Below are 22,275 nucleotides of genomic sequence, written 5' to 3'. Positions count from 1 at the left end.
AGGTCTGTCTTCTGCAGCTTTCTGCAGCAGTCACCAATCAGATGTCTAACTCCTCCTTCACATCAAGCAGTGGAATTTTTTACTCTAGTTGATCCTTTCTGGAACTATCATCGCAACCATCCCATTCAGGGGGGCTTCATCTATAAGCAATTAAATGTTAATGTGGGTTCTGGGGTGAATAACTGGGCAAATTTCATCTTAGTACATCTGTGCTACTGAAGAAATTTCCCCCTGATACACACTGATTAACCTATGGCCATAAATCCTAACTGTACAATGAATGATCCCAGTTAACCCTGTTAGGAGTTATCCCCATCACTTTTCTTTCTTGACATATTTCTTAATTGACTCCCCTCTTTTCCACCTGCCCCTGGCTCCAGGTTAGTACTTCTGTTGTTTTTCTACAAGTTGTTTGATTATTCATTAGTCTTCAAAACAATTTAAAGAAAACCGTGATCTTATGTTGTAGGTTTGCTTCTAATGCTGATTACTAATTACTACCTAACACCTTCAAACAGTTATCATTTCTTCCTGGTAGATTATGACTAGCTCTACGTGAGGTGAAACTTCAATCATCTGGTATAGTCTGACCTAACTTGCATGTTTCTACAGACTCCACCGATACTTTTTTCCTTCTTACCATAATTCTTAAAAGGAATGTATAACATAAGTGAAAACCAGCAATTGATGTCCTGTGTTATTTTTGTCAACCAGTGCAATATCTGAACAACCTGTTTGGTGTAACCTTTTTGTTGTCTATAAAAACCCAGGCTTCACTGGGTGTGGTGCCTGCCTGTTGTCACACTCCTTGGGAGGCTGAGGACAGATAGTTTGAGCTCAGGAGTTAGAAGCTAGCCTGGGCAACACTGTGACACCTCTCAAACACAAAAACAAGCAGCAAAATATCAGACCTCTCTTATGCCATTTTGGGAATATTTACTCTACATAAACTAGAATTCACCGCCACATGTGGTCATCTTAATTTTGGTCTCTAATAAAACTCTCCGTTCTTACTTTCAGTGTGCCTCAACTTAACCTTCAGGTTGAAATACTATCATCAAATGTCTTGCCTTTTGAATGTCTTTTTTCTAAATGCCTCCCCACCCCCACCCCTGGGGATTGAACCAGGGACACTGAGCTTCATCTGCAATACCCCCCCCCGCCCCGTCTTTTTAAGTAATGTCTTTTAAATAGATTGTGTCTTCTTACTGCCCATACTGGCTTTGGAACTTGCAATCCTCCTGCCTCAGCCTCCCGAGTAGCTGGGATTACAGGCATGCGCCCACCCACCCGGCTCTGGGCACCTTTCGAAGTAACGTGATAATATGCCTAGAAATGACTCCTAATGAAGAAAAAAAAAAGGAGGCCCGAGATCCCCATTCTTCTACAATTCCCTGAACTACATTTTCTAAAAAAAAATTTGCACCAGTGACGGCAACAAGATGAAACTATTTTTCCCTAAAATTTGTTATACTGTTACTAGTGTACAATTTAGAGACCAACGCGGAGCCAGCAACTACACCGTTGCTTTGTACTAACACCGAAAAGAGGTATCCAAAAGGAAGAGCAGCTGCAAAACTCCACCTTCTGTCCTTTGTAGACGCAGAAACTCAAAAATAATCCCAACGAGGTCGCCAACACCGCGCCTTACCCGCTCCAATTTATCACCGCAATTGGCGTGGGCATCGCGTCAGGTCGCGACACCGCCTCCAGGAACAACACACCACAGTCTGCGCCAAGGCCGGAAGTGACGCAAACCCGCGACGCCAGCGCTCGCCGTCCGCTGCTGCTGGAGTCAGATTCGGTAGCTCCGGAGACGGCGGGCTTTCCCGGATGGTTGCAGCGAAGGGATCATGACGGGGAAGAAATCTTCCCGGGAGAAGCGGCGCAAACGAAGCGGCCAGGATGCGTCCGCGGCACTCGCAGCCCCGGACCTCGTACCGGTCCTTGCCAGCAGCGGCAGTGGAAGCACCAGCGGCTGCGGGAGCACCAGCGGTTGCGGGAGCGTCAGCTGCTGCGGCAACGCCAGCTTCAGTGGAAGTGTCACCGGCGCCGGGAGCGGAGGCAGCTGCTGGGGCACGAGCGGCGCGGATCGTGGCGAGCGCCGGAAACGGAGAAGCACCGACTCTTCTTCCAGTGTCTCCGGCTCTCTGCAGCAGGTGCGTGCGCTCCCCTCTCGCCGCTTCCCGCAGCTGCCGCTGCTTCGGAAGAGGGAGGACTACTAGACCCGGTGGGGCAGAAAGCCCCAGGGTCCACTGGTTCCCGAAGTTCATGGTCCGGAGCCTTGATGAACCCACTCCAATGTCTTGAACTTCCAAGTTTCCGGGTTTAGTGAAACAGTTAACTTTGTTATTTTTTGAACTTTAGGTCCTTTCCACTCGTGGTCTCCTTTATTCCCTATAAGTATGTATGGGTCAGGAGCTTGGTGGCCTTCAATGCCCTTGTGAGCCAGACGATTTATTTCTCTATCTTCACCTTTTGGGTTAAGATTAACTACACATGAGAAAAATTGAGGCCCAGAGAGGTTAAGGAGTAGGAGTTGTTAGTAGCTCCTAGATTTGAATCCATTGTCTGGCTCCACAAAAGCCATGTTTTTATGCACCATATTTTATGCAGGTTTACTAACACACCTCCATTTTAAAATTAATTTATAATTTATTAAAGAACAAATGAATACATACTGAATGAAAAACTATGCAAGGCTGTCTTTGTACCTCCACTATAATAGTTGATAGGCAGCCTGTATGAGCTGAAGGAAGAACAGGTTATATTTGAGTAATTCAAAGGCCATTTATCTGAACGGGCCAAATAAATAGTCTGTATGATCCCAAGGGCAATGTGAAGTCATTGATTTTGTTTTGTTTTGTTTTGGAATTGGGTATTAAACCCCAGGGGTCTTTTATCACTGAGCTACAACCCCAGTACTTTTTATTTTATTTATTTAGTTTTGTTTACATGGTGCTGGGGATTGAACCCAGTGCCTCTCCAATGCTAGGCAAGAGCTTTACCACTGAGCCCCAGCCCCAGTCCTTACTTTTTATTTTGAGATAGGGTCTTGATTATTTGCTGGGACCAGCTACCAATTTACAGTCCTCCTACCTCAGCCTCCTAAGTAGCTGGGATTACAGCCTGCTTCACCTGTAACTCTTGAGACTCTGGAGGCTGACACTGGAAGATGGCAAGTTCAAAGCCAGCCTAAACAACTTAAGGAGATTCTGTCTCAAATTTTTAAAATTATTTTTGAAAAAGGGCTGAGATTGTAGTCAGTGGTAGAGCACCCCTGGGTTCAATCCTCAGTGGTGTCCCTTCAATAGAAAAGAAAAAAGAAAATGAGTGTTTTAAATTACTGAAATTACTTGGTTGCTTGGAATATGATTAAATTATGTAACACTTTTAGAAATAGTGGCTTATGGTAAATTTATTGCTTATGATATTTATGATTTCTAACATTGTATTGCTATTTTATTTATGTGAATTTAAGGAGAATGACAATGCATACATGAAACTTTTGAGTAATAGCTACTTGAAGGAATATCCTGATTCACCAAAAGTCTAAAACTATACTAAATGTTGACTGTATTTTCATTTGTTTACCTGCTATATTTTTCCTTAAAAGCTATTTCTTGAATTAATTGTGCAATAATACTGAATATTTAAATATTCTTTCCTGTTTTAGATAAATATGCAAAGAGGAATTTGGAAATGTTTAATAAACAGTTTGTTAAAGTGTTATGACGTTATGTACATGTTCTATGTATTTTAAGTAGTATTATTGAGAGTTTTATATTCTTTTAATTTTAGGAAACCAAGTATCTTTTGCCAACTTTGGAAAAAGAATTATTCTTGGCAGAGCACAGTGACCTTGAAGAAGGTGGACTGGATCTGACTGTGTCATTAAAACCAGTTAGTTTCTATATATCAGACAAAAAAGAAATGCTCCAGCAATGTTTTTGCATTATAGGAGAGAAGAAGTTACAGAAGATGCTTCCTGATGTGTTAAAGGTACCTTATTTCATTATCAGACTGTAGTCATACATAGATAAACTTTGTAGCAATCATGTTACTGAATACAATTTATAATTGGGTGATACCATTTAAAACAAGCTACTAGAAGAGGTATAAGAAAAGGAATTTGGAGAGCCATTGATGGCCTTGTATATTTAAAAATGTGCTGAGAAAAAATATTTTAGAAAAATTTTGACACTATGGAAATAATTCAGTTAAATGCAGGCAGTGGTAGTAACTACATAAGAAGTAAACAAATCTTTGTGGTACTTCAAGAAATACTGTTGTATAACAGTATACAATGATTTTTGTAATAACTTACATTTCATTAAATTTTCAAGAGTTTCCATATATTTATTTTTTAATATTTTTTAGGAAATATGTTATTTTGATTTTGCAGTTATAAAAGAGGACTTGAACAAGTTAATCCCAAGATCATGTATCTAAAGTATATAAAGAATTGAATATTTAAACCTTTAGAACAATTAGACGTAACATAAATAGGCTATGATTAAGAATATCTAGAAACTGAATCACACTTTAGTTTCTTTAGCAAACATGATTTTATTACCATCAGGTGTCTCAAATGTATGAAATAACTGGCAGTTTTTCAGATTTTCTCCTACAAAAAGATATATGTGAATCTACTTGGGGCTTTAATAATTTGTTTTATTTTAATATTTCGTTGAACAAAAATTTTCTCACGATAGCAGTTTTTCTGTTGATATTGGACCTATAGTATGTAAATGCAATTTTTTAAAATGTCATTTTCTTTAGAACTGTTCAATAGAAGAAATTAAAAAACTATGCCAAGAACAATTAGAACTCCTGTCTGAAAAAAAAATCTTGAAGATTCTTGAGGGTAAGAATGCATATTTCTACATTCTGGTAACTTTTTATACTATTTTCAGCATAAGTCTTGGGTATTTTTTCTCATAAATGTAACCGTAAATTCATTTTTGGGGAATCACTGAAAAATATCTTCTGTTTGTACTGAGAAATATAATTTACAGGGATGTGGCTCAGTGGAAGAGCACTTGTCTAGCGTGTGTGAGGCACTGGGTCTGATTCTCGGCATCACATAAAAATATATAAAAAAAAGGTATTGTGTCCATCTACAACTAAAATTTAAAAAAATAATAAATATAATTTATATATCAGAATAGAATTTCAAGAATAAAGTTGATATTTTTTTCTAAATCTCACATAGATAAGAGCATAAATTTGTACACTGTAATAGATAAAATTTAAAATGTCTACAAAAATACCATTAAAAATTACTGAGAAGATAAAGATTTTCCTTAAAATAATTTTTAATTCCACTTTATATTCTTTATAACTTTTCGTGACATATTGCATGTTATTTCTGCTCTGATAAGACCCAGATGCAGAATTAGAAGAATTTATTGTGATTTGCCAATACTTGTATATCCCCTTGAAGTATGACTATTCTTTGTGATGCTGATTCTTCTAGAATTTTGGATTTTCAGGCTTTTTTTTTCTTTTGGAACATCAAAGATTTTAATATTGGCATCACAGAAAAATAAATAAAAATTAGATATGCAATTTTAGACAGAACAACTTTTTAAATGTAAAACGTTTCTATGTGTGGTGGCACACTCCTGTAATCCCAACAACTCAAGAAGCTGAGGCAGGAGCATTACAAGTTGGAGGCTAGATTAGACAACCTAGCAAATGAGACCTTGTCCCAAAATAAAATTTTAAAAAGGGCTGGGGAGGGCTGGGGTTGTAGCTCAGTGGTAGAGTGCTTGCCTTGCACGTCTGAGGCACTGGGTTCGATCCTCAGCACCACATTAAAAAAAAATAAATAAAGGCATTGTGTCATGTACAACTAAAAAAACTTTTTTTAAATGAAAAGGGCTGGGGATGTAGCTCAGTGGTAGAGTGCTTGCTTAGTGTGCATGAGGCCCTATGTTCAATCCATTGTACTGCCAAAAAAAAAAAAAGAGAGAGGTTTAATGGATTTATAGCTCTGGAAATAGATGTATAGGTAAGTATGTAGTCTTTAAATAAATAAAAATATGTTATTGTGTGTATGTGGTGAAGGGAAGGAAATGAGAAAAAAAGCATCCAGATTCATTTTAAATACAAATAATTGAAAATGTAAACTTGTAACAACTATAAAGTTTTAAAACATGCATCACTTTTAAAGGTGACACTTTTGTGTAAATGATTCTGACATTTTAAACATGTTTTCAATAGTGTATTTCATTTACAAGGTGACAATGGTATGGACTCTGATATGGAAGAAGAGGCAGATGATGGCTCTAAGATGGGATCTGATTTAGTCAGTCAGTAAGTTAAAAAACTTTCATTTTCATTTCAGAATTTATTCTTTTGGCAGTTCCTAACATCAAGGATATGAATAATTTTCTGTGTTTTATTTATATAAAATAATTCAATAATGCAATTTGTTTACTTGTAATAATTGAGTATTTTAGTATATATGAAGATTTACCTAACTGCTTTTTAGGATTTTAGTAATTTTTCATTAACTATTATACATAGATATAGAACAACAGTGATGCTAATCTGAAGCAGAATCACATCTCTTGTTTGGATTTTGAGTATACTATTCACGTTACCCACGATTTATTAAATACCTACCCTACCAAACACTGTAATGTCTATTAATTTTGGGTGACAATAGTCTGATTTCAGAGATGAGCTTGTAAGGTTTATTTTACATACGTTTACATAATCTTTTACATATAGGTTTGTGTGTATACATACATATTCATATTTACATATATACATGCATATATTTACTTATAAGTATGTGTAATTTGATTATTATGATGACAAAAGTGCCAGAAGTCTTGGGAAGCTTACTAATCAAGAAGCAATATGCTGATTTTTTAAAATTATTCTGCTTTATTACAGCATATCAAACTTTCATTCACTAACTTTAACATCTGTTGATGATTACTTCCTAAAAATCAATTATTGTCTGGTAATTGCCAAAGACCAACATGTATCTGTCTTTTGCAAAGCCTGACATTTTCCCAGAAGAGTAAGAAAAGCTTTGCTGTACAGGCAATATCACAAATACAAGATTACCAGAAGCAGTGATATAAATAAGTAGTACATACTTAAGCTGAAATCTAGAATTTTTTGATTTTTAATAGAAGACTGTCTGGTAAGCATCACCAAAAAGAACAATTTCATGTTAAAACTTAGCATCAAATTATTTACTTTTCCTAAAGGATTAAAAAGGTGTTATTTTATTGTTTGATTGCCTCATAATTAATTGATGGCTTTTGATCATCACATGCATCTTACTTAGGATGTTCCAGGGTGATTTATACTTAAATAGAAAATGTGCACATTTTTAATAGGTCTTATTATTGGTTTTCTGTAATCCCATTTACTTGACTGAATCAAGAGGTTCGCAAGTTTGAGATCAGCCTCTGTGGAGACTGATCTCCACAAAGGCTGATCATAAGGTCTCCTCTAATGGAGACCCTGTCTCAAAAAACAAAAAACAAAAAAATTGTGCCGGGATGTGGTTCATTGGTTAAGCACTCCTGAGTTCAATCCTCAGTACCAAAGAAATTAATGAAATACTTAGCTGGGAATACTTTATATAATATACTAAGCTTCATCAGTTAGTAGCATTTTACAAGGCCTGTTACTTTTTAGTACTTTTGAGTTTCTTTTTTCTCTTTTATGGAGATGGGGATAGAACCCAGGGCCTCATGCATGCTAGGCAAATGCTTTACCACAAGCTACATCCCCAGCCCTAAGTTTCTTAAATCATCTTCATCATTTTGTTTCTTGATGTTACTTATAGAATTCTAAATTGAATTTTTATTTGGCTGCATTAGTTTTTCCCTTCATTCAAATCTATTTTTTCCAGTTTTGAGATATTAATATTTAATACCTTTTTTCCCCATATTTGAGCACTCATGCCACCTTTTCTACTGTTGAAAGCCATTGAATGGATGCCTAGTTAGAATAGAATCTAATTCTCTTAAACATTACAACAAAGTACGGTACAGTGCATGCCGTTTGAATTATTGTAATAAAAATCATGTCTGTCTGTCTGTCTTTCTCTTAAAAAAAAATAAAAATATTCAGCTATTTCAACAAAATTTATGGGCTGGGGATATGGCTCAAGCGGCATTGCACTCACTCGCCTGGCATGTGCGGGGTGCTGGGTTCGATCCTCAGCACCACATAAAAATAAAATAAAGATGTTGTGTCCACCGAAAACTAAAAAAAAATTCTCTCTTTAAAAAAAAATTATGAATTAATTTAAAATGACTGTTGAGAAGAACTCATTCATACAATGTAGTTATAAGACAGGTCACATGAACTTTTTTTTTTTTTTTTTTAATGTGGTACTAGGCATTGAACCCAGGAGCTCTCTACTACTGAGCTAAATCTGTGCCCCATTTTATCCTTTGTGTGTGTGTGTGTGTGTGTGTGTGTGTGTGTGTGTGTGTGTGTGTGTGTATTGGAGATAGAACCCAGGGCTGCTCTACCCCCATCCCCATTTTTTTTCTCTTTATTAGTGTATTATACATAATAGTTGGATTCATTTTGATAAAATCGTACATTCGTGAAATTTGATCTACTCCATTTCAGGGCCCAGTGCCCCCTCTTTTTCCTCCCTCCCTCCCTCCTATTTTCCTTCCTTTACTGGTCTTCATTTTACTCATTTATTTATTTTTCTATTAATTTTTGGTACCTTATAGATGTACATAAAGGTGAAATTCACTATGGTATGTTTATACATTTACATAGTATAATTTTGTTAAGTTTATTTCGCATTTCCTCAGCCCTTTTTATTTCTTATTGTGAGACAAGGGTCTCGCTAAGTTGCCCAGGCTGGCCATGAACTTGCAATCTTCCTGCCTCAGCCCCCTAAATAGCAGGGATTACAGGCATGCACCATTGCACCCAGTGACATTAAGTTTTTGAGTGCTATAGTGAGTGGGTTGAATAGTCATAAATACAGGTTGAGCATCCCTAATCCAAAAATCTGGACTGCAGAATCCAGACTTCCTGAATGTCACATTAGTGCTCAAAATGTTTTGAATTTTGGATTTTGAATTTTCAGATTAGGGATGTTCAACTGGTAAAGTTTATATAAATATCACCAAATCTAAAATACTCTGAAACTTGAAATACTTCTTGTCACAAGCAATTTGGATAAGGGATCCTCAAACGATATTTCCAAAAGCTTATGGAGCTCCTACAAGCCCGATCATTGAGATTTTCTGAATGACCTGAGAATATATATATATATTTAAATCAAATTTCTAAGCTACAGAATATTAAGAAAACAGCATTGTGTGTCAGGCACTATTTTAATTCTTTTGTATACCTTCATTCATTGAATTTGTTACAACAACCTTACAAGGTGGGTAAGTATCATCATCATTCTACAGAAGGAAAACAGAGGCCCTAGTTGATTTGTGTGCCTTAGATTCTACAGTTGCTTGTGAAAGGTGGAGGCAGTGTTATTCATTTGTAAAGTGAAGATAAACCTTGTTTCTTAGAATTGTAGAGATTAAGTGAGCTAACTTGACTAGTTTGTTCTTATTAATAATATGTTAATTATGAATGAGGGAAATGTTCTGCAAAGTGAAGCAAAGAAAATGGTAAAAGGAGATGATATGGAAATATAATGCCTTTAACCTGACTTTTCTTTTCCTCCTATTTCCTGGAGTAGGAAAATTACCTAAGTGAGCAAACTCATGCAGCCAAAAAAGGAAACGTGAGGTTTTCAGTTGTCCTAAGACATCTTAGAACAAGTTTATGCAGGGAACTTCATTTACCTTGGCATTGAGCAAAATCTGAGGCATTGGGTAAAAGCAGGTTTTTTTTCTTATTAAAGCCTTAGAAAGCTGCTTAAGAGGCCTTAGCTGGCAGAATCTTTTGAATCCTCTTGGAATGTATGACACTTTCCTGTTTGCTTTTGTGCTTAGAGGGACAATTCAGTCTTCAAACTTCCTTCCTATGCTTCAACAGAAAATTCAGTTTAACATGTTTTGTGCTTAAAATTCCCATTTTTTCCATAACCTGATGCTTTTCCACTCAAAACAGTAGATGAATTAAAGGAATTGAATAACTTGGGTGTGGAAAACTAAACTGAATAGCTGGAACAGGCAACTTCTGTTGGGCCCTGAATTGATAGAATATAGGAAAGAAAACTTTAATAAGGTAATGGAAACCTTCAAGGAAATAAGAACACAAATATAATTTCAGAAACTAAAGAAATTCTGATTTCTAAATTTAGTAGACAGACTGATAAAGAGATTAGTGATGATTAGGAACTGAAGCATTGTCCTGTAAGATCAAGTTGTTTAAATAGATACAGAGTGATAGAAAAACCTCAAGAAAAAAAAAAAAGAATGTAAATCATTATGTGTAGTTCATGGGAGCCTGGAAGATAATTTTAGAAGACCTATCACGCAGATAAAATAGCTAGGAAAGTCGTGATGGAATGATATTAAATGTTTTAAGTTAAATACTTGCCTTAAGACTGTAAGTGCAGAAATAAAGAGGAAAGATCTTGTTACGGACTAAATTGTGTCCTTTCGAGATTCGGTGTTGAAGTCCTGTCCCCCGGCAACTAAGAATGTAACCTTATTTGGAGATTAAAAGCAAATGATGAAATTAAAATGTAGTGGGGAATGCCAATCCAGTATGACTGGTATGTCCTTATAGAATATTTGAACACACTGACAAGACACTAGAAACTAATCTGTCTGTCTGTCTTTCTGAATGCTTACACTTCTGAATTGGGGGAACTGCCTTGCTGGTGCAGGTGGTCCTATGAAGCTAATAGTGCCACACAGAAGCTTAAGAGAACCAGCTATTGCTGTCAGACTGAAAGGATGTAGCTAGAAAAGCACTGACAGAAATAGCAAGCAAATAGAAAGGACAAAGTCCCTTCATCTTTTTTCTTCCAAATCTTCCTTGACTGTTTCTTCAACATTTCAACACAAAGGTAAAAGTTAAATAAAGGAGAATACAAGAATAACAACAAAGGATAAAAATTCTGTAAAGTTTATCTTTGTAAAGATTAGAATATAGAGAAACTCCTTTTGGATTTGATGAAAGAAATAGGTAAAGAATTGTTTTAATTGTGATTAAGAAGGAAGGAGACATACCATAGGTATGTGTGAGTTTGAAAGAATAATGAAAATCCACATGTAGAATTGTGTACACAAACATGAAAATAGCAAATAAATGGTTTTTTTTTAGCAAAATACAATTTAAATTGATCCTCTGCAGAAGTGGAAATTTGAAAAGTTTAATGTAGAAGAAATCAGAAAGGTGGCTACGGACCTGTTGAGAAAAGCACAGATGAGAAGGATTCACATCTGAATTATTACTTACATGAGTCAATACACGTAATGTGTTTACAACTAATAAAATGTTTAATAAATGCCAGCTGTTGTTATTTACAAACAGGTCACACGTGTGTCATCTAAAATAGTCCCATTCCTAGGAAAAGATGAAAATGTCTTCAGTTACAGTTTCTGTAGTTTTAATACTAAAAATCTCATAGTGTTGTAAACCTAGAGAGGATTATAGTCCATCTCTTTGAGAATATAGATTTGTAGATACAAAAATGATAACTTATATAGAATCTAGCAGTGTATCAAGTGAGTGATTACACTGCTAAGTACAATTTACTCCAGGAATTTACAAGGAGACTTAATTAGAAAATTTGTCAGCATAATTTATCAAAAAATAAAAGAAAATTACATGATCATATAAATAGATGCTATGCCTTTGATAATATTCACTTGTTGTTTTATTGTATGTAAAGCGTACATGATATTTTGATATACATTATGAAATGACTACAACCATCAAGCAGATTAAATTGTCCATCATCTTGCACAGTTACCTTTTTATGTATGTGGATATGAGCACCTAAAATTTATTAGCAAATTTCTTATATACGTTACAATGCAATATTATTAACTGTAATCCCCATGCTATATATTAAATCTCTAGACACATTCTCCGTAACTGCATCTTTGTACCCTTTAACCTATAGCTCCCCATTTTCCACTTGTTTCTCCCTACTATGACCACCATTTTACTGTTTCAATGTATTTGAGATCATGTACTACTTTTTTTCTGTATCTGACTTTTTAAACCTAGCATACTGTCCTTCAAGTTCATATGTTTTCCCAAATGACAGGATCTCATTTTTAAAAGCTGGATAATTCATTATGCAAATATATATAAATATGTTTATATGAATATATAAGTGTATATTTGTGCAAATGTATGTAAATATATATTAATATATATTCCATACTTTTTTTGTTGTTTGTGTATTTTGGTTCTGGGGATTGAACCCAGGAATACTTAACCACTAAGCCACATCCCCAGCCCTATTTTTGTATTTTATTTAGAGACAAGGTCTCACTGAATTGCTTAGAGCCTCACTAAATTGCTGAGACTGGCTTTGAACTCACAATCCTCTTGTTTCAGCCTCCAGAGCTGCTGGAATTACAGGCGTGCGTCACTGCGCCCAGCTCACGTTTTTTTTTTTTTTTAACCACTCATCTTCCAGTGGACATATAGGTTGTCTCCATAACTTTGCTGTTCTGAATAAGACTGCAATGAGTATAGAAGTAAAGAAACATCTGGGGCTGGGATTGTGGCTCAGTGGTAGAGTGCTCCCCTAGCATGGGCGGGACCCGAGTTCGATCCTCAGCACTACATAAAAATAAAGGCATTGTGTTGTGTCCATCTACACCTAAAAAATAAATATATATAAAAAAGAAATATCTGAAGTGACAACTTCATTTTCTTTGGATAAATACCCAGAAAATTGGTTTACTGTATCACGTGATAGTTCTATTTTTACATTAAATTTTTTTTTCTATAGTTGTGAATGGACAGCCTGCCTTTATATTATCTGTTTATTTTTATGTGGTGCTAAGGATTGAACCCAGTGTCTCACACATGCTAGACAAGCCCTTTACCACTGAGCTAAAGCCTCAGCCTGCTAATTTTAAATTTTTTTGAGGAACCTTCATAGTCTTTTTCATAATGACTGTCCTAATTTATATTCCTACTAACAACATACAAGAAAGGGTTATTTTTTCTCCACATCCTTGCCAACACTTACCTTTTGTTTTTTCATAATAACCACCCTATCAAATGTGAGGTGATAACCTCATGGTTTTGATTTGCATTTTTTTGTTAGTGAGGTTGAATACTTTTTCATATGCCTGTTAACCATTTTTATGTTGTCTTTGGAAAAATATTTATTTAGGTCCTTTTTCTGTTTTTTATCATTTATTTTGCTATTGAGTTGTGTGAATTCCTTATATATTTTAGATATTAACCCATTATCAGACATATGATAGCTTTCATTTATTTTTTATTCTAATTTGTTATATATGACAGGAGAATATATTACAATTCATATTTCACATATAGAGCACAATTATTCATATCTCTGGTTGTACACAACATAGAGTCATACCATTCATGTCTTCATGCATATACCTAGAGTAATGATAGTCATCTCATTCCAACATCTTTTTTATCCCCATGTCCCCCCTCCTTTCCTTTCCTTCCCTTTGCCCTATCTAGAGTTTGTTTAATCCTCCCATGCTCCCCCTCCCAATCCCACTATGAATCACCCTCCTTATATCAGAGAAACCATTCGGCATTTGGGTTTTGGGGATTGGCTAACTTCACTTAGCAGTATATTTTCCAGCTCTGTCCCTTTACCTGCAATTCCATGATTTTATTCTCTTGAATTGCTGAATAATATTCTATTGTGTATATATGCCACATTTTCTTTATCCATTCATCTCCTGAAGGGCATCTAGGTTGGTTCCACAGTTTTGCTATTGTGAATTGTGCTGCTATAAACATTGATGTGGCTGTGTCTCTGTAGTATATGCAGTTTTTAAGTTCTTTGGATATAGATGGAGGAATGGGATAGCTGGTTCAAATGATGGTTCCAGTCCCAGCTTTTCAAAGGATGGTTCCTTTCCAAGGAATCTCCATACTGCTTTCCATAATGGCTGTACCGGTTTGCAGTCCCACCAACAATGTATGAGTGTGCCTTTTTACCCACATCCTCGCCAACACTTATTGTTGTTTGTGTTCTTAATAGCTGCCATTCTGACTGGAATGAGATGAAATCTTTGATTTGCATTTCTCCAATTGCTAGAGATATTGAACATTTTTTTTCATATATTTGTTGATTGATTATATATTGTCTTCTGAGAGGTGTCTGTTCAGTTCCTTGACCCATTTATTGATTGGGCTATTTGTCTTTTTGGAGTTTAGCTGTTTGAGTTCTTTAATTACCTTAGAGATTAGTGATTTATCTGATGTGCAAGTGGTAAAAATTTGCTCCCAAGATACAGGCTCTCTATTTACCTCACTGATTGTTTCTTTTGCTGAGAAGAAGCTTTTTAGTTTGAATCCATTTCATTTATTAATTCTTGATTGATCTGCCTTGTTCTTAGATAGACAGAATTAATATTGTCAAAATGACCATACTACCAAAAGCATAATGCAGATTTAATGCAGTTCCAATCAAAATTCTAATGACATTCTTTATAGAAATAGAAAAGGCAGCCATGAAATTCATCTGGAAAAATAAGAGACCGAGAATAGCTAAAGCAATCCTTAGCAAGAAGAGTGAAGCAGGTGGCATCACTATACCAGACCTTAAACTACACTACAGAGCAATAGTAACAAAAACAGCATGGTATTGGCACCAAAATAGACCAGTGGTACAGAATAGAGGGCACAGAGACTAACCCACACAATTACAGTCATTTTATATTAGACAAAGATGCCAAAAACATGCATTGGAGAAAAGACAGCCTCTTCAACAAATGGTGCTGAGAAAACTGGAAATCCATATGCAACAAAATGAAATTAAACCCCTGTCTCTCACCATGCACAAAATTCAAATCAAAGTGGATCAAAGACCTAGGAATTAAGCCAGAGACGCTATACCTATATAAGTAAGCCCAAATCTCCATCATTTTGGATTAGGCCCCAACTTCCTTATTAATAAGATTCTTTTAGCACAAGAATTAAAATCAAGAAACAATAAGTGGGATGGATTCAAAATATATGATAGCCTTTGTATTTTGTTGATTGTTTGTTTACTTTGTTGATTGATTGTTTTCTTTGTAGAAACTTTTTAGTTTGATAGTCTTATTTGTTAAAATTTGAGCAATAGTTCCTGTAGGTGAAAAAGATGGAATAGAAATGACTTAGAAATGCTAAACACCATGTGTCTAAAACTTTACTACCCACATTTGAATTAAAATGAAGAACCAGATAGGAATCCTGTTACAACCATGATTTCAACAGTTTCTTAGAGATTCTAGTGAATAATTACAATAATATGATAATTTTTTGAAAAAAAGAAATAAAAGTATCTTCTTCCAGTTTATAAGATTATAAACCTAGAGTACTTGAGAGTTTTCAGTTTAAAAAAGATTTAGATACAATGAGCATATACAAAATGTGTGTAAAAGAAAGTAAATGTTACTCTTTTCTAGGAGAAATCAGGAATTGGAAAAATATTCTGTTTATAATAACTATGATATACTTTCAAGTGTATTTAACAGAAACATAGAAAGAAAACCATAAAACCTACTATAAAACAAAAAATAGTGGGCCTAGTTTGTGGCTCAGTGGTAGAGTGCTGGCCTAGCACGTGCTAGGCCCTGGATTCAATCCTCAGCACCACATAAAAATAAATAAATAAAATAAAAGTATTGTATCCAACTATAACTAAAAAATAAATATTTAAATAAAATAGTTATCTGAAAAAGTACTTATATAATCTATGGCAGGGGTGGAGGAGTGATATTCTTAAACTAAAATCCTAGAAACTATAAAAAAGTATTTATGTGAAAAAATGTTAAAAATGTTTGAATGTCAAAATATGGCATAAAGTTAGTAATCAGAGAGATGATCTTGAAGAAATGTAGACAGTTCCTGACTTAACTATGATTTGACTTTATTATGGTGCAGAAGTGCACCTCATACAATCCTTCTGGTTTTCACTTTTTTCTGAATACTGAGTTATACTTAGGAATTATTTGGTGTGCTGTTGCACAGGAGGTGACTGTATATAACAGTTATATTGTAGATATTTCAAAAAGCTAGAGAAGAAAGGATTTTGAATATTTTTTATCATGAAGGTAAATATTTGAGGAGATGTTTTAATTGATTTAACATTATGTATACATGTATAGAAACATCAATACTCCAGTAAAATGTGTAGTATTTATGTTTTTATGTATCAATTTTACATAAAATCACTCGAAAAGATAGGCTTTGTTTTAGATGATTTTACCTAAACATAAGTGGCCCAAGCACAAGTTTAAGGAAGGCTAAACTCTGATGTGCTGTGATATGTTAGGTGTATTAAATGCATTTTAAACATATATTTTCAGCTTACAATGAGTTTGTTGGGAAGTAACACCATCATAAGTCAAAGAGCATCTGTACTTGGCAACAAGAGATAATCAGTAATATTAAGCAGAATTGGATTTGGGAATGGAAACACAAGTTGGAGTAATATGCTTAGAAGATTCTTTTGGAAGGAGCCATGAACTATGGAATATAGGCAGCCTTTTAGGAGCTGGAAAAGATAAGGAAATGGATTTTCCCTTGAAGCCTCTAGGAGAAATGCAGCATTATTTCCACTTTCTGGTTCCTTTAGATTTATGACCACTAGAATGTCTCGAGAATTAATTTATTGTTTTAAGTCACTAAATTATTGTTTGATAAAGGGATAACAGAAAAATAATACAGCATACTTGATTCAGAAAGACCTGGGCAATAAGCCAAAATTATAGATTGGTTTCCTAAATCCATAGAAGTTTTTGTTTGATCTAAACAATGTTTACAACAAACATTTAAAAGCCTAGTGGCATCACACCAAATTCTGGATTTCTATGGTTGCCTGAAAAATCAGATCAAGCAACTTTTCCTTGAAACACAAAAAAATTATTTGGGGCTAGTACTGCTACTCTTTGTATGATATGTATATTTAAGTATGCTGCATAGTACTTTACTCACCTAAACATTTAATGTATAAAATGTCTAAGATGAAAAGAAAATACACAAAGGAGGTTGGCTTTGGAAATAATTATGTCAGTTCGTCAGTTTCTTGTTTCCTGAAAAATAAACCTTTATTTTCTTGTCCAAGTTTTAGTGAATAAAAATAGTTTTTAAAATGTCTAGATAAAACAGTCTGTATTATTAATACATAATTTGATGTTTTCTGTTAATAGGCAACCTATATTCTTTTAGTTTTAATCAGAAAGTATATAACATAAATAGAATTGTCCAAGAAGCTGTAAATTGATATCTTTCAATATGAGGTACATGTATAAGTGTGAGATATTGAGTGTGCACTATATATATTAGTTTCCTTTTAACCCATTAAAGTTTTGTTTGTTTGTTTTTTGGTACCTGGGATAGAATTCAGAGGCACTTGACCACATCCCCAGCCCTATTTTGTATTTTATTTTGAGACAGGGTCTCACTGAGTTGCATGGTGCCTCGCCTATTGCTGAGGCTGGCTTTGAACTTAGAATCTTCTTGCCTCAACCTCCTGAGCTTCTGGGATTACAGGCATGCGCCACCATATCCGGCCCATTAAAGATTTTAAGATACAGAAGTACACACAATTGCTTGTGCACAAATTATAAAAATTCTAAAACTGTCTTTGCATTTTTAAGTAATCTTATTATGTTTCCACCTTTATATATTTAAATAGTATTTTTCCTCTGAAGTCAGCTTTCAAATATATTTTCTTCCCAAAGTTCTCTGATCTCTACTACTGTTTAAAAGATTATTTGCTTACTTTTACCTTAATTTTTTTTTTTTGGCTACCATAAGTAACAACAACAAAAAACAGTTTTTAAGAATAGTTATAAGGAATTTTTGACAGTGTGCTACTTAAAAATCAAAATTAGTTATGAATTTTAACTTATAAAATGTAAAGGAAAATGATATTTAGGAAATGTGAAGAATAATGTTCATAGTTTCTAAATATCATCACTTTTAAAAAGGTGAGTGATGGTATTGTTACCTTAGGGAAGCAAATAAGCTAATTTTTATTGTATTGCACATGGTCTAAAAACTTTAGCATCTCTAATTTTTCATTGTTTTAAAACTATTAGGATTGTGACATGACTTACAAAAGTCACAGATTAAGATGAATTGCTTTAACAAAAATAACATTCTTAAAAAAATAAGATAATACATATCCCTGGGTATAGAGTGTTGTATCCTTGGAGATGGGCTGGCAAAGAAGCTTTATTGTAGTTAAAATAGCACTAAAAATGAGAACAGGTATTTGGGCTATAATGTTAGATAATTATGCTCCAAAGAATGTGTTTATAATGAAATTTAAGTCTGGAATAGTGCAACGAACTAATCAGGATTGAGATTTTATAGGTAAAGAATAAAAGTACAAACACTTTAGGGAAATCTTTGCAATGTTTTAGAATTGCCTTCCTAAATGCCTTTTTATGAATTTTAAATGAATGTGCTTTTGTTGAGTGATATTGAGGGAGATATCAGTGGAAATGAATTTGTATTTCCCAATAGATAGTAAGCAGTGCTGAGATATTATAGTTTTAGATAATAAATTAAAAAATTTAGATTCTCCAAATAAGTTATACTACAAAGTAAGTTATATGTGAGTGTTCTGGAACTGTTGTTTCTAGCTGATGCTACTTTCTTAGCTAATTTAGAACTTGTCTATTCTCTGCTATCAAATTCAAATTTCGAATGATTACCTTTTTAAAAAATAAGATACTTCCAAATGGGCCTTAAATTTAGGAAATACATATGCCAAATAGAACCATTTTTACTAGACTATTTAAATATCTAGTGAAATGTATAGGAAATTGTTTTGTGAAGTGAAAAATTCCTTGTAAAAGAATTATTTTAAAATCTCCATTTAGGTTGTCCGTTTAGTAAATCTAATATATGGATGCATTGTTTAAAATAGAACACATGGATAGTCTTAAAATACAACAGCTAAAAAGAGCAAGTTACTACTTAAAATTTACAAGCTAATGGTTACTAGTGATACTGGATTAGTTTTGTGTAAAATTTCTTAGATAGTCTATAGTTATTCCACTCTTCAAAAGAAGAATTGTTTTCTGCACATTATTTGTAGTCAGGATAGGTACTTTAGAGAAGGTAGAACAAAAGAAAAACTTACAGGGGATTTGATGACTGATTTGCAGTAACATGTTTATTCTTGAGAATTGTGCTATTCCTTTGGCTTGGTCAATTGTATTGTCGAAAGCAGCAACTAGAGTTGTTTGTATGACCATTTTCAGTTGCTGAATCCTAACAGTGACCTGTGGTTGAACTCTATTGCTGTTTATTGGTTTAATAAACTTTCATATATACAATTTATAGTCCACCTAGTTTCATGGCCCAGTTAGTAGCCAAAGATTAACAGCCATGTTAGTTTTCCTATTGAACTTCCATAACACAACTACCACCTTTTGTTTTTAATAATAGTAAGCATCCATGCCTTTTTTCATGAGTTGGAGCTGTCCAGTCATTAGAGTACTGAGTTTGTTTTAGTTCAAGCAATGTGTATTCCTGGACTGTGTATGTATAAATAATTTTAGAAGGACAGTATTATTCAGCCAGGTGCTATACTTGAACAAAACTTGAACTTGTTGGGAATAAAAGAGTCCTCCATGAATGGTTGTTATTAAAATTAAATGCCATAAAGTATTTTGAGTATAGTTTACTGATCCCCCGGAGAACTGGATTAATCTATAGTACATACTTAATTCATACTTTTATCAATGAATAGAAAAATAAGCTTCAGGTAGACCTGAGACCTGGACTTAATTGGGAATGAGAGACTTGGGAGTTTGACCTGTTGTTAAACAGTCAGCTCATATAACCACTCTGCAATGCATGTGGTTGTTGAGTGGCATTTACTCATTTTGTTTAACTATGATAGAAACATTTTAACATACAAAAAAGACAGTAATACCATTACTACTTGCATTTCTATCATCCACTTTATCCCTTCTCATGTTGTTATTTTGTTGTTGTTTTTGGTACCAGGGTCACTTAGCCACTGAGCCACAACCCCAGCCCTTTTTATATTTTAGTTTGAGACAGGGTCTTGCTAAGTTGCTTAAGTTGCTGAGGCTCTGGTTTTGAACTTGTGATCCTCCTACCCCAGCCTCCCAAGCCCCTGGGATTACAAGAATGTGACACCATGCTGTGCTCCTTCACGTGTTATTTTAAATCCCCACCTCTCAACTTTTCCCAATGTGATTTTGAAGCAAATTGTGACCTATTTATTTCTAAATGAGAAGCAGGTAGACACCTTTCCAAAGTCTTTGGAGCATTCCCTTAGCATAGGAATAAGCTTCAAGAGGCACCAGGTGGGATCTTCATTTTAGTTAAAGTACACAATCTGCCAATGGTGTTCTTTGTGGGAAACTTTGAGGGATGTAGAAAGCAATGTTTTCTGTTTTGGTAGCTACCTCTACACAAAATAGTTACATATTCTTTTTATACAGAAACCTTAATTTTATACTGTGCCTGTTGTCATTTTTCATCAATTAATTAATTGAGTCATCCTGCTGTTCAAGCACTGAGTTAGATGATTTACAGGTTATTTCTCTGTTTTTTATTCTTTCTCCATCACTTGTTTTAAAAATTGAAGTTATTCTTAATAACTTACTTATTGTATTTGTTGTCCTTTACATTTCATTTGAAAAATAAACTCAGTGGTGTTAAAAGTGTTCTAAATTGGATACTAAAAACTGTTCTCTAATATGCTGTGCATTTTTCCTACCCTGTGAACTCTTTGCTTACCAAGAATCACTCATGTGTCTTTCTAATGCAGTTATTATAATTGTACAGTTTATTTAAATTAAAGAGAAGGAGGTGAAATACTAATATGAAAAGAGTAGTTGATTAATTTGAATGCTTTGGAAATACAAAAAGTTGATGTGGAAAAGTAATCAGTGGTGGGGAAATAATAATAAAAGATGGGAAGAGACATTGTACAAATATAAACTATATTTTTTTGCATTCAGATTTTTTCATTTTAAATAAGCCAAAACTAGAAATATGACATTGGTTTATGTGAATTGGATGATATAAAACTATTCTGTGAAATTATGTTAAAGGCAAGGCCATGGCCTCATATCTAAAGATTGGTGAATTTAAGAAGCTTTTGTATTTGTTTATTTTAACCTGAAATTCTTAAAATTATGTTAAGTAACTTTAAAAATTGTTTTCCTGTGTTAGTAAATTTTTTTCAGGTTAGTGACATTTCCTTTCTATATTAGGGAGTTTCTATTTTGCTTTTTGCTTTTTGTTTCAAAAAATGTCAAGCACATAGAAAAGTAGAAAGAATAGTATAATGATCCTTCATATTTCTGTTGCCTAGATCTAATAGTTATTACAACTCTTTATATTCATGTCATCTATTTTGTTGTCTTTTCAATAAATGATAGATATTTTAATTATAAGTATTTTTAATTTCTGGAAAACAAAAAACTATAATCCCCATATAACCATTACATCTTTATAATACTCAACAAACTTTGCAATATTCTCTAATATTGTGTGATATCCATATTTTCCCACATGTCCAACAGGTGTTTTACCTGTCTTTTCTCCAAAGCAGAGTATAATCAAGGTCTATATTTTGTACTACCTTTGATTATTATATCTCTTAAGTCTCTTTTAATTCTGAACTGCCTCCTCTTCCTTTTTTTTCTATTCTTTTTTTTTTTTTTTTTTCCTGGAAGAGGTGATGGTGCTGGAGATTGAAATCAGGGCCTCCTGTGCTAGGCAAGTACCACCTCCCACCTTTTAAAAAAAGTTTAGCTTTTTGAGGAAATAAGATAAGTTCTTCCTATTAATATCTTATCTGCTGGCTTTCCCTAATTTCTTCTTCTTGATTTTGTTTATCTTGTTGCTATATACCCTGAATTTTCATATAAAGTTGGAATAATTTATTTTAATTAGTAAATGTGTTAGTTTCCTATTTTTTCTGTCAAAAGTTACTACAAACTTAGTGACTTAATCAGGACACAGATTTATTTTCTTATATTTCTGAAGCTCAGACAGTAAAATCAGTTCTACTTGGCTAAAGTCAAGATGTCAGCAAGATGGTTACTTTGGGAAGCCCTGAGGGGAGAATCTTTTCCTTGCATTTTACAACTCCTAGTAGCTGCTTGTATATTTTGGCTTGTGGGCCAGTCT

At 34.1% G+C, this 22,275-nt stretch overlaps 1 protein-coding gene across 3 annotated transcripts in view; it reads left to right on the top strand.

Moving 5' to 3' along the window:
* The first annotated feature begins 1,741 nt into the window (after positions 1–1,741).
* The window catches only part of Caap1 (caspase activity and apoptosis inhibitor 1), a 78,283-nt gene continuing 57,749 nt past the window's right edge, over positions 1,742–22,275 (top strand). For all 3 annotated transcript variants that reach the window (XR_013438149.1, XM_078047724.1, XM_005334191.5), the window contains exons 1-4: positions 1,742–2,159; positions 3,802–4,002; positions 4,783–4,867; positions 6,246–6,321. Coding sequence is in view for 2 of the 3 variants with exons in the window: in XM_078047724.1 (XP_077903850.1) it covers positions 1,854–2,159; positions 3,802–4,002; positions 4,783–4,867; positions 6,246–6,321 (668 nt within the window). In the remaining variant the exon portion in view is untranslated. The remainder of the gene's footprint in view (positions 2,160–3,801; positions 4,003–4,782; positions 4,868–6,245; positions 6,322–22,275) is intronic.

The sequence above is a fragment of the Ictidomys tridecemlineatus genome, chromosome 4, assembly GCF_052094955.1.
Source record: "Ictidomys tridecemlineatus isolate mIctTri1 chromosome 4, mIctTri1.hap1, whole genome shotgun sequence".
Lineage (NCBI taxonomy): Eukaryota > Metazoa > Chordata > Mammalia > Rodentia > Sciuridae > Ictidomys > Ictidomys tridecemlineatus.
This window is presented reverse-complemented; position numbering and strand designations above follow the sequence as displayed.